The sequence below is a fragment of the Erinaceus europaeus genome, chromosome 16 (genome assembly GCF_950295315.1).
Source record: "Erinaceus europaeus chromosome 16, mEriEur2.1, whole genome shotgun sequence".
Classification (NCBI taxonomy): domain Eukaryota; kingdom Metazoa; phylum Chordata; class Mammalia; order Eulipotyphla; family Erinaceidae; genus Erinaceus; species Erinaceus europaeus.
Genome location: NC_080177.1, coordinates 48,111,196 through 48,126,778, shown reverse-complemented (window position 1 = coordinate 48,126,778; position 15,583 = coordinate 48,111,196). Strand labels below are relative to the sequence as shown.

The 15,583-nt window shown below is 41.3% G+C and overlaps 1 protein-coding gene across 8 annotated transcripts in view; it reads left to right on the top strand.

Annotated features, from left to right (window-relative positions):
* Window positions 1–15,583, top strand: part of KNL1 (kinetochore scaffold 1) — an 84,950-nt gene that overhangs the window by 36,929 nt on the left and 32,438 nt on the right. For all 8 annotated transcript variants that reach the window (XR_009545348.1, XM_060175091.1, XM_060175095.1 and 5 more), the window contains 3 exons: window positions 6,651–6,789; window positions 8,357–8,424; window positions 11,502–11,600. Coding sequence is in view for 7 of the 8 variants with exons in the window: in XM_060175091.1 (XP_060031074.1) it covers window positions 6,651–6,789; window positions 8,357–8,424; window positions 11,502–11,600 (306 nt within the window). In the remaining variant the exon portion in view is untranslated. The remainder of the gene's footprint in view (window positions 1–6,650; window positions 6,790–8,356; window positions 8,425–11,501; window positions 11,601–15,583) is intronic.

The window sequence follows — 15,583 nt, the reverse complement described above, 5'->3', positions numbered from 1 at the left end:
TGAAGTCATTGTTGTTGGATAGGACAGACAAATGGAGAGAGAAGGGGAAGACAGGAAGAGAAAGATAGACACCTGCAGACCTGCTTCACCGCCTGTGAAGCAACTTCCCTGCAGGTGGGGAGCCAGGGACTTGAACCAGGATCTTTATGCTCTTAACCCGCTATGCTACCACCCAACTCCCAAGGTATTTTAAATTTTAGTCTTGGTTAGGTAGGAATTGAATATTTCCAATTACAGAACTGGAGAAATAGTCTTTTGTAAATCAGAAAGAAGTAATTGATTAGCAGTCAGATTTTAAAAACTTATAAGTGGCAATTGGTCACAAAATTGAAAAATAAGGGGGTACAGGTGGTGGCACACCTGGTTAAATGCACACATTACAGTGTGCAGGGATCCAGGTTCAAGCCCCTGGTCCCCACCTGAATGGGGAAAGCTTCATGAGTGGTGAAGCAGGGCTGCAGGTGTCTCTCTGACTTTCTCCCTCTATATCTCCGCCTCCTTTCTCACTTTCTGTCTCTATCAAATAATAAATAAATAAAAATGAAAATTAATGTGAATAGTAATTTTGAAAGAAATATACTGCCCCTATATAGAGTTTAGTCATTATATGTTTGCGAATGAGAATGTTTAAGTAAGGTATATATTGTTTGCAGTCATTTGGAGTGTCGTAAATATTTTTTTAAGGATCTAGGTGGTAGCACAGTGGGTTAAGGTACATGGCGTGAAGCACAAAGACTGGCATAAGGATCCTGGTTCAAGCCCTTGGCCCCCCACCTGCAGGGGGGTCGCTTCACAAGTGATGAAGCAGGTCTGCAGGTGTCTGTCTCTCCCCCTCTCTGTCTTCCCCTCTTCCCCATTTCTCTCTGTCCTATTGAACAACAACAATAGCAGTAACAATAAGGGCAACAAAATGGAAAAAATGGTCTCCAGGACCAGTGGATTCATAGTGCAGGCACCAAGTCCCAGCGATAACCCTGGAGGCAAAAAATAATAATGATAATCGAATAATAATATATATTTTAATATATTTTTTAGTATTTTTATTTATTAATGAGAAAGATAGGAGGAGAGAGAAATAACCAGACATCACTCTGGTACATGTGCTGCTAGGGATCAAACCCAGGACCCCATGCTTGAGAGTCCAAAGCTTTATCACTGCGCCACCTCCCAGACCACAGTATTTTTATTTATTACTGGATAGAGACAGAAATTGTGAGAAGAGGGGGAGATAGGGAGGGAAAGAGACACCTGCACCCCTGCTTCACCACTCATGAAGCTTTCCACTGCACTTGGAGACTAGGGCGTGAAACTGGGTCCTTGCATGCTGTAATATGTGCGCTTAACCAGGTGCACCACTGCCTGGCACCATATCATAATTTTTTTGTATACCAACTGCATAAAGAAAATACCTGAATTTTCATGAGTGATGAGGAAGTTTAGTCATATTTCTCTAATGGAATGGAGAATATCAAGGTAAGTGGGCCAGGTCCTAGCGTAGCAGGTTAAGCACACGTGGCGCAAAGTGCAAGGACTGGCGTTAAGAATCTCGGTTCAAACCCCAGGTTCCCCACCTGCGGGAGGGTCGCTTCACAAGTGGTGAAGCAGGACTGCAGGTGTCTTTCCCTCCTCTGTCTTCCCCTCCTCTCTCAATTTCTCTCTGTCCTATCCAACAACAATGACAACAATAACAACAACAATAAACAACAAGGGCAAAAAAGAAGGGAGAGTAATACCTTCCAGGAGCAGTGGATTCTTAGTGTAGACTCTGAGCCCCAGCAATAACCCTAGAGAAAAATAAAATAAAATAAATAATTTTAAAAAAGAATATCAAGGTAAAACCTAATATTTCAGAATAAAGTGACATCATTTTTTTTGGAAGACATCATTTGAAAGTTGAGAGAACCCTGAATTGGATAACTTGTGGTGAATAAAACCTACCTCTTGGGGGTCAGGCAGTAGAGCAGTGGGTTAAGACAAAGCACAAGTGCACGTGGCACAAAGCGCAACGACCGGCGTAAGGATCCTGGTTCGAGCCCCCGGCTCCCCACCTGCAGGGGAGTCCCTTCACAGGCGGTGAAGCAGGTCTGCAAGTGTCTGTCTTTCTCTCCCCCTCTATCTTCCCCTCCTCTCTCCATTTCTCTCTGTCCTATCCAACAAAGACGACACCAATAACAACAACAATAATAACTACAACAATAAACCAATAACAAGGGCAACAAAAGGGAATAAATAAATATTAAAAAAAAAAAAAAAGACAAAGCACAAGAACTGGTTCAAAAATCCCGGTTCCAGCCCCTGGCTTCCCACCTGCAGGTGGTTTCAATAGCTATGAAGCAGGTCTGTAGGTGTCTTTCTCTTCCCCTCTCTGTCTTCTCTCTCGATTTCCTTCTGACCTATCCAATAACAACGACATAAATAACAATAACAAGCACAACATTGATAAAACAAAAGGCGAAAAAAAAATAGCTTTCAGGAGTAGTGGATTGGTGGTGCAAGCACTGAGCCCCAGCAATAACTCTGAGGCAAAAAAAAAAAAAAAAAAAAAAAGAACCTACCTCTCAAACTGATTTGTTAAGTGTACATATTATGCAGGAGGACCCAAGTTCAAACCCCTGGTCCCCACCTGCATGGGGAAGGCTTCACAAGTGATGAAGCAGGTCTGCAGGTGTCTCTCTGTCTCTCCCTCTCCCTCTCTATCCCCCTTCACTTTCAATTTCCTATCAAATTAAATAAAGTTTTAAAAAATCTTTTAGAAAGAAAGAAGCAGAGTACATAGATAATAATGTTTAAAGTCTGGGCTGGAGGAAGTAGTGAAGTAGTTTATGCAGTGGACTTTCATTCCGGTAACACTATAAGTCCCAGTTCTGTCCCCAGTACTACTGTAAGTCACAGCTGAACAGTGCTAAAGAAAAGGAGAGGAAGGAGGAGAGAGAGAGAGAGAAGAAGAAGTAAACTCAGTTTATTTATTTATTTTTTTTAATTTTTTATTTAAGAAAGGATTAATGAACAAAAACATAAGGTAGGAGGGGTACAACTCCACACAATTCCCACCACCCAATCCCCATAACCCACTCCCTCCCATGATAGCTTTCCCATTCTCTAGCCCTCTGGGAGCATGGACCCAGGGTCGTTGAGGGTTGCAGAAGGTAGAAGGTCTGGCTTCTGTAATTGCTTCCCCGCTGAACATGGGCATTGACTGGTCGGTCCATACTCCCAGTCTGCCTCTCTCTTTCCCTAGTAGGGTGTGTCTCTGGGGAAGCTGAGCTCTAGGACACATTGGTGGGGTCTTCGATCCAGGGAAGCCTGGCCAGCATCCTGGTGGCATCTGGAACCTGGTGATTGAAAAGAGAGTTAACATATGAAGCCAAACAATTTGTTGAGCAATCATGGATCCCAAGCTTGGAATAGTGGAGAGGAAGTGTTAGGGAGGTACTCACTGCAAACTCTAGTGTACTTCTGCTTTCAGGTATATATTTTGCACTAGTTTATGGATACGTGTGCACATAAGCTCTCTCTCACAGAAACTGGTGTATATCTAGGTTATGGGACTTTGTTAGAAAGTGAACTACCTGAGATGAAATTAGAGTGTACTATAAAAGGAAAGGTCTCACCCGAGTAATGAAGCTGAAGGGTTGTCATTCCACACGTGAAGTCTCTGGATACAGTCTGAGGTGAAGCATGTTGAGGTGGCAATCGTTGCATTGTAACTCAGTTTATTTCAGTGATTCTGTAAGAGATTCTGAGGAAACAGTCTATGAACCTTTGACAAAATATTAACAGTAATAAAATTTATAATTTGATAGGTCATATGGAAACCCAGTATTTTTTTAATAAGCATTGAGCTGCTTTGTTCTAGGTACTGCTTAGGTGCTGGGAATGCATCTGTAACAACATAAAGATGAATTAGTTAAGGATTAATTAATTAAAAATATATTCTTCTAAAAATATATCTTCTTATGAAAATAAACTTTTTTTTTTTTTTTTTTTTTTTTGCTTCGCGGGTTATTGCTAGGGCTCTTTGCCTGTACTACGAATCCACTGCTCCTGATGGACATCTTTTCACATTGTTGTTGTTATTGCTGCTGATGTTGTTGGATAGGACAGAAAATTAGGGAAAACAGGGAGAGAAAGATAGGCACCTGCAGACCTGCTTTACTGCTTGTGAAGCAAACCCCACCTAGGGCTTGAACCAGGATCCTTGCATGGGTCCAAGCACTTCACACTATGTGTGCTTAACTTGGTGCATTAGTGCCCAGCCCCCCTTTTTCCTTTTTAAAAAAATATTTATTTATTTATTTTTTAATTATATTTATTTATTGGATAGAAACAGCGAGAAATTGAGAGGGAGGGGAGAGGCACCTGCAGCCCTGCTTCACCACTCGTGAAGCTTTCTCCCTGCAAGTAGGGACCAGGGACTTGAACCCGGGTCCTTGTGCACTGTAATATGTGTGCTTAACCTGGTGCACCACCACCTGTCCCTCTTTTTTCATTTTTTATCTCTATTTACTAGATAGAGACAACCAGAAGTTGAAAGAAAGGGGGAGATAGAGACACCTGCAGCACTGCTTCACCACTTGTGAAGCTTTCCCCCTGCAGATGGAGACTAAGGGCTTGAACCCAGGTGCACCACCACTGCCCCTGAAAATAAACTCTATACTCTAGTCATGCCCACCATGTACAGCAGTAATATACATAGGCCTGGGAGGTGGCACAATGGATAATGCACTGGACTCTCAAGCATGAGGTCCCGAGTTCAGTTCTCAGCAGCACATATACCAGAGCGATGTCTGGTTCTTTCTCTCCCTCCTCCTTTCTATCTTATTAGTAAATAAACGAAATCCACATATAATTTAATTTTGTATAGAGACAGGAATTGAGAGGGAATGGGATGATTCGGGACACGGTGCAGTGGATAAAGCACTGGACTCTCAAGCATGAGGTCCCAAGTTCAATCCCCAGCAGCATATGTACCAGAGTGATGTCTGGTTCTTTCTCTCCTCAGATAGAAGGAAGATAGTTCTCATTAATAAAGAATATCTAGGGAGTCGGGCGGTAGCACAGCGGGTTAAGTGCAGGTGGCGCAAAGTGCAAGGACCGGAGTAAGGATTCCGGTTCGAGCCCCCGGCTCCTCACCTGCAGGGGAGTCGCTTCACAGGTGGTGAAGCAGGTCTGCAGGTGTCTATCCTTCTCTCCCCCTCTCTGTCTTCCCCTCCTCTCTCCATTTCTCTCTGTCCTATCTAACAACGATGACACTGATAATAACTACAACAATAAAACAAGGGCAACAAAAGGGAATAAATAGATAAATATTTAAAAATAAATAACATCTAAAAAAAAGGGAATGAGGAGCTAGAGAGAGAAAGAAGAGAACACTTGCTTGAAGGTTGATCTCTTTAGCCATTTCTCAGGCTAAAGTGTGTGTGTGTGTGTAATGAGGGGTGGGGGTAAATAGCATAATTGATATGCCAAGAGATTCTCATGCCTGTGCCTTCCTAATTCCAAGTTTAATTTTCTGTACCACCATAAGCCAGGACTGAGCAGTGCTCTGGTTTTAAAGAGAGTGAGGGAGAATAAGAGATAGGGACTGGAGAAATCACTCACTTGGATAGTGTGCTTGCTTTGCCATGTGCACAACCCATGAGCCTGGACCCACTGCATTGAAGGAAGTTTTGGTGCTTTGGCCATTTTCATTCTTCTACCTCTCTGACTTCTCTGTCTCTCTTTAGAAAAGGAGAAGGAAAAAAAAAAAAAAGGAGAAGGAAATAAGAGAGGAAGAGAGAGAAAGATACATCTACCCAGCCATGGAGTTGCTCTTATTTTGTCTTAGTTGTTCTCTTGAACACAGAGCTCTCATTCACACACATAAGATGCACATTCTACTACTGAGCCACTTTCCCAACACACGAGCACACACATACACACACACAGACACCACCCCTCATCATCTTTTTGGAGGATGGTGGTCATCTCCAGGGCTTTACTATTCTGTACTGAATTTTCAGAGAGGCAGAGAGAGGGAAGTAAGTCACAGCACCAAAACTCCCTGCAATGAAGTGGAAGTCAGACTCAAACCTGGGTCACATGCATGGTAAAGCAATGTATAGCTCACACTAGTGAGCTATTTAAAAAATATATAAATATATATACTTTTTTTTTTTCTTTTTTGCCTCCAGGATTCTCGCTGGGCTTGGTGCCTACACTACGAATCCACTGCTCCTGGAGGACATTTTCCCCATTTTGTTGCCCTTGTTATTGTTATAGCTGTTGTTGTTAGATAGGACAAAGAGAAATCCAGAGAGGGGGAGAGACAGACACCTGCAGACATGTTTCACTGCTTGTGAAGCAGTCCCCCTACAGATGGGGAGCCAGGGGCTCAAACCAGTATCCTTACTCCATTCCTTGCACTTTGTCTTATGTGATTAACCTGTTGTGCTACTGCCCAGGAACCCCCTTTTATATATTTTTTGATAAAACTGTTTGACTTTAATGGCCTAGGTTGTCTGTTCTAATTTTCACTGTATTATTTCATATGAATCATAGGTAAATTTTATATTAGCAGTAGCTTTTCTGGTAGTGTTCTGTAAACATTGAGTCATTTTAAATATACAGATAACTTTATCTTAATGGTATTTTTTATTTAATAATTTCAGATTTCTGATCACCATACTGAAGGGGATACAGATAAAATTACTAACAGTGCATTAATAAAAAGCCTAAGCAGAACACCATCCAGCTGCAGCAGTTCTCTGGATTCACTCAAGGCTGATGGAACCTCTCTGGACTGCAGCAGTAAGATCTTCATAAAGGCTAAGCAGAAGCCATCTGATTACATTACTACTAATAAATGTATCTCAGGGGGTCAGGTGGTGGCGCACACATTACAGTGTGCAAGGACCAGAGTTCAAACCCCTGATCCTCACCTGCAGGAGGAAGCTTCATGAGTATTGAAGCAGTGCTGCAGCTGTCTGTCTCTTTCCATCTCCCCCCCCATATATATATACACATACATATGTATACATGATAAATATATTTCAATGTAGGGACTATTTGAATGTTGATCAGATTTGGGGATGTTATTAAAATAAGATTTTGGGGTGTTACTGAAAATTAGGCCCTGGAATATAGCTCACATGTAGCACATACATTTTAACAATGTACTATGGGTTTGAGCTCCCAGCCACCTTACAGGAGCACCAAGCAAAGAAGAAACTTCATGAGCAGTAGAGCAGTATTGTAGTGTCAGGATGAAGGTAAGAAGGAAGGAAGGGGAAGGGGAAAGGAAAGAGGGTGAGTGAGTGAGGGAAGGAAGAAATGAAAGAAGGAAGAAAGCCTGAGGCCTCTATTATAGAATCATGCAGGTACAAAGTCTCCTCTAGACTGAGAATGTGAGACAGGGAGAGAGAAGGAGAGACACTGCAGTATTGCTTGTGAAGCTTCCCTCTTGTGAAAGCTGGCAACTTTAACCAAGGTCCTGTGCATGGTAACATGTAGTCTAGCCCTCAATTCTTAGTTATTTTAATAAAAATAATGATGTATAGGGATTAGGGTGGTAGTGCAGTGGGTTAAGCGCATGTGGTGCAAAGCGCAAGGACCAGCATAAGGATCCCAGTTCGAGCCCCCAGCTCCCCACCTGCAGGGGAGTCTCTTCACAGGTTGTGAAGCAGGTCTGCAGGTATCTATCTTTCTCTTCCCCTCTCTGTCTTCCCCTCCACTCTCCATTTCTCTCTGTCCTATTCAACAACAACATCAATCATAACTACAACAGTAAAACAACAAGGGCAACAAAAGGGAATAAGTAATAAATAAATGAGTAAAAATAGTGATGTTGTAAAACATTAATTCCCCAATAAATTAAATAAATAAATAAAAATAGTGATGTATTAAGAGTGGTGAAGTAATGCAGCAGGTGTCTCTCTGTCTCTCTCCCTCTCTACTCCCCCACCCTTCTCAATCTCTGTCTCTATCCGATAATATATTTATAAAAATACTTAATAAAATATTTATAATTTATTCATTAGCAACAGAGAGAAATTGAGATGGAAGGGGGAGACAGAGAGGAAGAGAAGACACTTATAGTACTATTTCACCACTCTTAAAATTTCCCCCCTGCAAGTGGTACTGGGGGCTTGAGCATGGTAACATGTGCACTCAACTGAGTGTGCCTGGCCCATATTAGTAGAGAAACTTTGAATGAAACCCAGAAACTATTTAGTACTTACCCTATAAATTACTACCTTCAGGAAATATCCTCACATATAGCTTTGGAGACATGAATTATATATAATCTGAAGGATAACTAGCATTATGTTTACAGTTTAATTTGATTTGTTCATTACCTGATTTGCTTTACTTCTAGCACAACACAGTAGTCATATGGAATCACAGTATCTCAGAGACACTATTTGTGAAGACAACTTGAAGGAGGTATTTTGAACTATCATTTCTGATGCAACATGTTTCCTTGTTTTATTTTCTCTTTATTAAAAAAAAAATTAAATGTTTCACCTTAAATTCAACCCATTGTTACTGCAAGTTCTGAAACAAAAATAGCACCTGTGACAAATGGGCAATCGTTCACTTGGTAGAGGACATACTTTACATTACACAAGGACGTAAGTTCAATTCCCAAGTGACAACATGGAAGCACCTACAAAAGGAAACTGCACAAGTGATGGGACAGTGGTGCTGTGCTGTCTCTCCTCTCTGTGTCTCTTTCTTGGTCTCCTATCCTTTTTTTTTGCCTCCAGGGTTATTGCTGGGGCCCAGTGCCTGCACCATGAATCCACTGCTCCTGGTAGCCATTATCCCCCCTTTCGTTGCCCTTGTTGTTGTAGCCTTGTGGTTATTATTGTTGCGCTGATGTCATTTGTTGTTGGATAGGACACAGAGAAATGGAGAGGGGAGGGGAAGACGGGAAAAGAAAGATAGACATAGGCAGACCTGCTTCAATGCCTGTGAAGTGACTCCCCTGCAGGTGGGGAGCCCGGGGTTCGAACCTGGACCCTTAGTCTGGTCCTTTACGCCTAGCACCACATGTGCTTAACCCACTGTGCTACTGCCCGACCCCCCCCTCTTTTTTTTTTTTTTCCCCTCCAGGGTTATTGCTGGGCTCGGTGCCTGCACCATGAATCCACCGCTCCTGGAGGCCATTTTTCCCCCGTTTTGTTGCCCTAGTTGTTGCAGCCTTGTTGCGGTTATTATTGCCATTGTTGACGTTGCTTTGTTGTTGGATAGGACAGAGAGAAATGGAGAGAGGAGGGGAAGACAGAGAGAGAGGTGAGAGAAAGATAGACACCTGCAGACCTGCTTCACCGCCCGTGAAGCGACTCCCCTGCAGGTGGGGAGCTGGGGGCTCGAACCGGGATCCTTACGCCGGTCCCTGCGCTTTGCGCCACGTGCGCCCAACCCACTGCGCCACCGCCCGACTCCCTGCCTCTTTTTTTTTAAGAGTGTTAATTAAGAGTGCCAACCAGAATTCTGGCAGTAAAAAATTAATCTCAGCAGCAGGTTAGATTATCTATGCTACTGTCACTGATGAATTTGTTCTGTGTGGTCTATCATGAGCCTGTGTGTGCCGTAAACCCAGCTGACTGCCCCAGTCTGTCTCTCATCCTTTAACTGACATATATCAAATATTCAAGTGGCTCAGGTGGTAGCACACCTGACTTGCAAGCATAGGGTCCTCAGACTGATGCCTGTCATTACATGTACCAGGGTAATGCTTTTGTTCTCTTTATTTTTTTACAGTAATATAAATATTATTTATATTATACTTTATATAATGTTATTTCTATTATATTGTATATACTACATCTATATAATGTATTTTATATTAATATTTAATTTTTACATATAATTATATGTTGTAGAAATTACTACTAGGGGAACGGGAGGTATTGTAGTGGGTTAAGTGCACATGGCGCAAAACGCGAGGACCGGTGTGAGGATCCCGGTTCGAGCCCCTGGCTCCCCACGTGCAGGGGGAGGTCACTTCATGAGTGGTGAAGCAGGTCTTCAGGTATCTATCTTTATCACCCCCTCTGTTTTCCCCTCCGCTCTCGATTTCTCTCTGTCCTATCCAACAATAACAGTAGCAACAATAATAATAATGACAAACAACAAACAATAATGATAAACAACAAGGGTGATAAAAGGGAAAAATTAGCCTCCAGGATCATTGGATTCATAGTGCAGGCATCAAGTCCCAGCAATAACTCTGGAGGCCAAAAAAAAAAAAAATTACTACTAGAGTGTCTTTTTTTTTCTCCCCCTATTTCTACTACAATTAATAATGCTGAAAAAGTACTAGATGTTTTTCATTTTTTTAAAATTTTTTAAATTATCTGTTTATTTGATAGAGATAGCCAGAAATCAAGAAGGAATTGGGGGGGAGGATGACAAGCCTGAGGCTCCAAAGTCCCAGGTTCAATCCTCTGCACCACCATAAGCCATAAGAACTGAACAGTGTTCTGGTTAAAAAAAAAAAAAATTGGGGGGAGTCAGGCAGTAGTGCAGCAGGTTAAGCATAGGTGGCGCAAAGCACAAGGACTGGTGCAAGGATCCTGGTTCGAGCCCTGGCTCTCCATTTCTCTCTGTCCTATCCAACAACAATAACTACAATAAAACAAGGACAACAAAAGGGAATAAATAATTAAAAAAAAATTTTTTTTTAAAGAGAGAGAGACCTATAACACTGCTTCACCACTCACAAAGCTTTCTCACTATAGGTGGGGACCAGGGGCTCGAACTCTAGCTATTGCGCACTATAATATGTGATCTCAATCAGATGTACCACCACCAGGTCCCCACCTTTTTTTTTTTTTTTTTTTTTTTTGTCACTAATATTACGGCTGGGGCTCAGTACCTGCACACATCCACTGTTCCTGCTGGTTTTCTGGTAGAGGGTTAGAGACAGAGACACACACAGAGAGGAGGAAAGATACTTAAAGCACTGCCCACTAGTCATGAAGCTTCCTTCATGACTAGTGGGGAGCCAAGGCTTGGACCTGGCTTCCTCACTCATGGTAACAGGCACACTATCAGTTGAGCCCATTATCCCTGTTGTTTTTTTTTTTTCACATTGAATTTCACTTAGCGTTATCAAATCTGATGTCCACTCAAAGTTTAGAATACAGATAACTAAAACAAACGAGCCTGCAATAATCATCAGCATCAAACTCATAGAGTCTGACAATTATAGTGTTACTGGCAGGAAGGGGGAGGTAAGTGGAGGATCACAGGCACAGGATGTCTGGAGGTAGATGCAGTAAGTCATGTCACATATAAAATCATGTGATAATTGTAAACAAATGTTGAATCAATTAAAATACAGCATTTCAAAAATAAATGTTAGGTAAAATCCCTCAAACATAGCCTACAAATATCTGAATAACATCCACAAATATCTGCAAAATATCTTAAGCTCTTTAGACATAATTGGCGTGGTTATATTCTAAATGAATGCACTCTGATTGGTCATGTAAACTTTTTTCTTTCCTCAGAAACTCAAAGATGGGAAAATAACACTAAAAGAATTCTTGATACTCCTTCAAGTTCATATTTTAATACAGAAACCCCGACAGAGCAGTCTCCCAGCCAAAGTAAGTATTACTTCAAGACTAAGTAATTTTATTAATTAAAACATATTGTGGGGAGTCAGGCGGTAGCACAGCACGTTAAGCATATGTGGCGCAAAGCGCAAGGATGGGTGTATCCCGGTTCTAGCCCCTGGCTCCCCACCTGAAGGGCAGTTGCTTCACAAGTGGTGAAGCAGGTCTTCAGGTGTCCATCTTTCTCTCCCCCTCTCTGTCCTCCTCTCTCCATTTCTCTCTGTCCTATCCAGCAATGATGACATTAATAATAACAATAATAGCTACAACAATAAAACAACAAGGGCAACAATAGGGAATAAATACATTTAAAAAAAATAATAACTACAACAATAAAAAAACAAGGGCAACAAAAAAGAGAATAAATAAATGGATTCCCTGGCTTTAATCTCAGCCTGGTAATCTTCAGAATAGTGCACTACTCTGGTTTCTCTCTCACACACATAAATCTTTAAAAACATACATACATACATATATATATATATTTTTTACCAGAGTACTGGTCAGCTCTGACTTTTGGTGCTGTAGAGGGATTGAACCTAGGACTTTGTGGCTCAGGCATGAGAATCTCTTTGCATAACCATTATGATATCTACCCCTGCCTTATACATAAATCTTTAAAAAGAAAAGTGGTCTTCATGATAGTTTGTTTACCCATTAGGCTATATACCATGCTATGAATACAGCCCAACTTAAAAACCCAGCACCATGAGGCCAGGACAGTCCTGATACTGTTCTCTCTCCCCACCATCTCTGAAATAATAACTTAAAGGCAGTGAAATCTTGCATGTGTGAGGTCCCAAAGCCACAAAAATTTACTAAATATCATACCTGAGGTACCAAAGATTCCAGATTCCATTCCCAGCACTACCATAAGGCAGAACTGAGCAGTGCTCTGGTTAAAAATAACTAAGTAGGGGCCCTGGTGGTAGCGCAGGGGGTTAAGCGCATGGTTCAAAGCATACTGACTGGTGTAAGGATCCTGGTTCGAGCCCCCAGCTCCCCACCTACAGGGGAGTTGCTTCACAGGCAGTGAAGCAGGTCTGCAAGTGTCTATCTTTCTCTCTCCCTCTCTGTCTTCCCCTCCTCTCTCCATTTCTCTCTCTTATCCAACAGCAATGACAACACCAATAATAACTACGATAATAAAACAAGGGCAACAAAAGGGAATCAGTATTTTTTAATTAAATAAAATGAACAGTTAATACCAAATCTATGAAATATACAGTAAAATTTACACTTAGCAGAAAATTAAGTATTGGTTATTATTGTTTTTTTCCCCCTCAAAGCATTTTATTGGGGGATTAGTGGTTTATAGTACAGTTGTTTGTATAGGGACAATTTCTCATCTCATAATAGGTGCCTGCAAAACACTCTCACCTCCAACCATTATGTGTTTTGTTGTTGTTATTGTATTTAATGTTTTTATTTATTTTTCCCTTTTTTCTCTCAGGCCTTATAAAATGAAGACTGAATATTAGGAAAATAGATCAGGGGGCTGGGTGGTGGTGCACCTAGTTGAGAGCACATGTTGCAATGCACAAGATTCAAGCCCCTGCTCCCCACCTGCAGGGGAAAAGCTTCACAAGTGATAAAGAAGTACTGTAGGTGTTTCTCTGTGTCTCTCTCTTTCTATCTCTGTCTTCCTTCTCAATTTCTAGCTGTCTCTATCCAATAAATAAATATTGATTTAAAAGGGGAAATAGATCAATAGGTCAGGAAACAAATCCATCAAGATGGAGAAAGAACCCATGCTATCTCAGAATATAAATGTTAAAATCTTTAATAGGAGTAGAGCGGGGATAGATCTGGTCGGATCCTGCTGACCAGGAACAGTAATACCTGGAGAGGGCACTAGGATTGAGAAAAGAAAAAAGAAAGTGCAATGGGATCGGGAGGGCCCCAGTTCATTAACTGAGTATCCAGATTTATTTTCTCACAGTCCTTTTATAACACACAGCAAGAAGCCTAATTATGCTGGCTCTGCATAAGGTTTCATAAAACATAATCCAGGTGCATAAGCAAAGTACAGTTTCTCAAAACATGAGCAAGATATAGTTGGGGCAAAAGTTCATGTACTTAGACACTTATCATTCTCCCAGAGAGTCTGCAAAGTCTTTATCATTTTCTCAGCTTTCTCCAGTCATCCTAGGGGAAAGGTCAGGGGCTCACAGAAGGCCTACTTTGCCAGCCTTCTGCTCACAGGCCCAGGGGCCTTGCCTTTCAAGGACCTGCTGCCTCCGACAGATAGATAGCATAATGGTTATGCAAAGAGACTCATGGCTGAGGCTCCACAAAGTCCCAGGTTCAATCCTCTGTACTACCATAAACCAGAGCTGATCAGTGCTCATAAGCATGAGGTTGCGACATCCTGTATGCCAGAGTGATGCTGTTTCTCTCATTCCTTTCTCTTTTCATTAGTAGATACATGGGGGGGGGGGGGGGGGTGGCCTCAATGAAAATCCTTAAAAAAAAATAATTCAAATAGTAGAAATAAGTCCCCTGGAGAAAATTCTAGAAATCAAATCACTGGTTCAAAGGGTATGTATATTCACATTTAGATTGAAATTTTCAAAATTAACCATTGTAGGGAGTTGGGTGGTAGTGCAGCAGGTTAAATGCAGGTAGTGCAATGCGCAATGACTGGCATAAAGATCTGGGTTCGAGCCCCCGGCTCCCCACCTGCAAGGGAGTCTCTTCACAGGCAGAAAAGCAGGTCTGCAGGTGTCTATCTTTCGCTCGCCCTCTCTGTCTTCCCCTCCTCTCTCCATTTCTCTGTGCTATCAAACAGTGATGACAACAATAATAACTACAACAAGGGCAACAAAAGGGAATAAATAAATAAATGTTTTAAAAATATAAAATAAAAAGCAAAATTAACCATTGGAGAGGTTTTACATATTATACGAGGTTTTACATATTATACTCTTTACATTCACTCTCAAATCTAAGAACCTTTTAGTTGTTTTGGTCATTTCCAATCTAATAATAAAATATTTTTCATTGAGATAAAGAAAAGGTCTGGGGGGTGGCATAGTGCATAAAGCATTGGACTCAAGCATGAGGTCCTGAGTTTGATCCCTGGCAGCACATGTACCAGAAAGATGTCTGGGTTTTTTCTCTCTTTCTCTTCTTATCTCTCTCATTAATAAATAAATAAAATATTTAAAAAAAAAAAAGAAAGAAAGAAAAGTGAAAGGAAGGGAGCCATAGATCTTTAAGGGCTGGGAAAACAGCAATGACATGCAAATGTCATTCAAGTTGTTATCTTGAATGTTATGCAACTGACTTTCAAGTCCAAGGCTCTGAGCTCCCAGTTTAGAACCTCAGCACCATCATAAACCAGAGCTGAGCAGTGTTCAGTTAAGGAAAAAGAGGAAGTCGGGCGGTAGTGCAGTGTGTTAAGGTGCAGGTGGTGCAGTTAGGAAAAAGAAATATATATATATATATATGTATATATTATATTAAAGCAATACATTTTTAAAACCAATCGCTATAGGGAGATAGTAGGGTGATAATGTAAAAAGGCTTTTATATCTGAGGCACCAAAGGTTCCAGGTTCAATCCCCAGCACTACAATATACCAGAACTCAGTAGTGCTCTTGTGAAAATAATAATAACAATTAATAAAAATGAAATAAAACAACCAAATCTTCAGTGTCACATCTTGTAATTTTTCATTGCTTTATTGTTTTTTTAATATTATTTATTTTACTATTGGATAGAGACAAAGAAAAATTGGGGGGGATGGAAAGGGGAGAGACAGAGAGACACCTGCAACCTTCACCACTCCTGAAGCTTTCCCCCTGCAGGTGGGGGGCTGGGGGCTTGAACCTGGGTCCTTGCACATTGTAATGTGTGTGCTTAACCAGAAGTGCTACCACCTGGCCCCCCCATTGCTTTATTTTGCATATGCTGGAAAAGTTTGAGTTTATCCTGGGATACCAGTGATAATTGATGCTAAAGAATGAAAA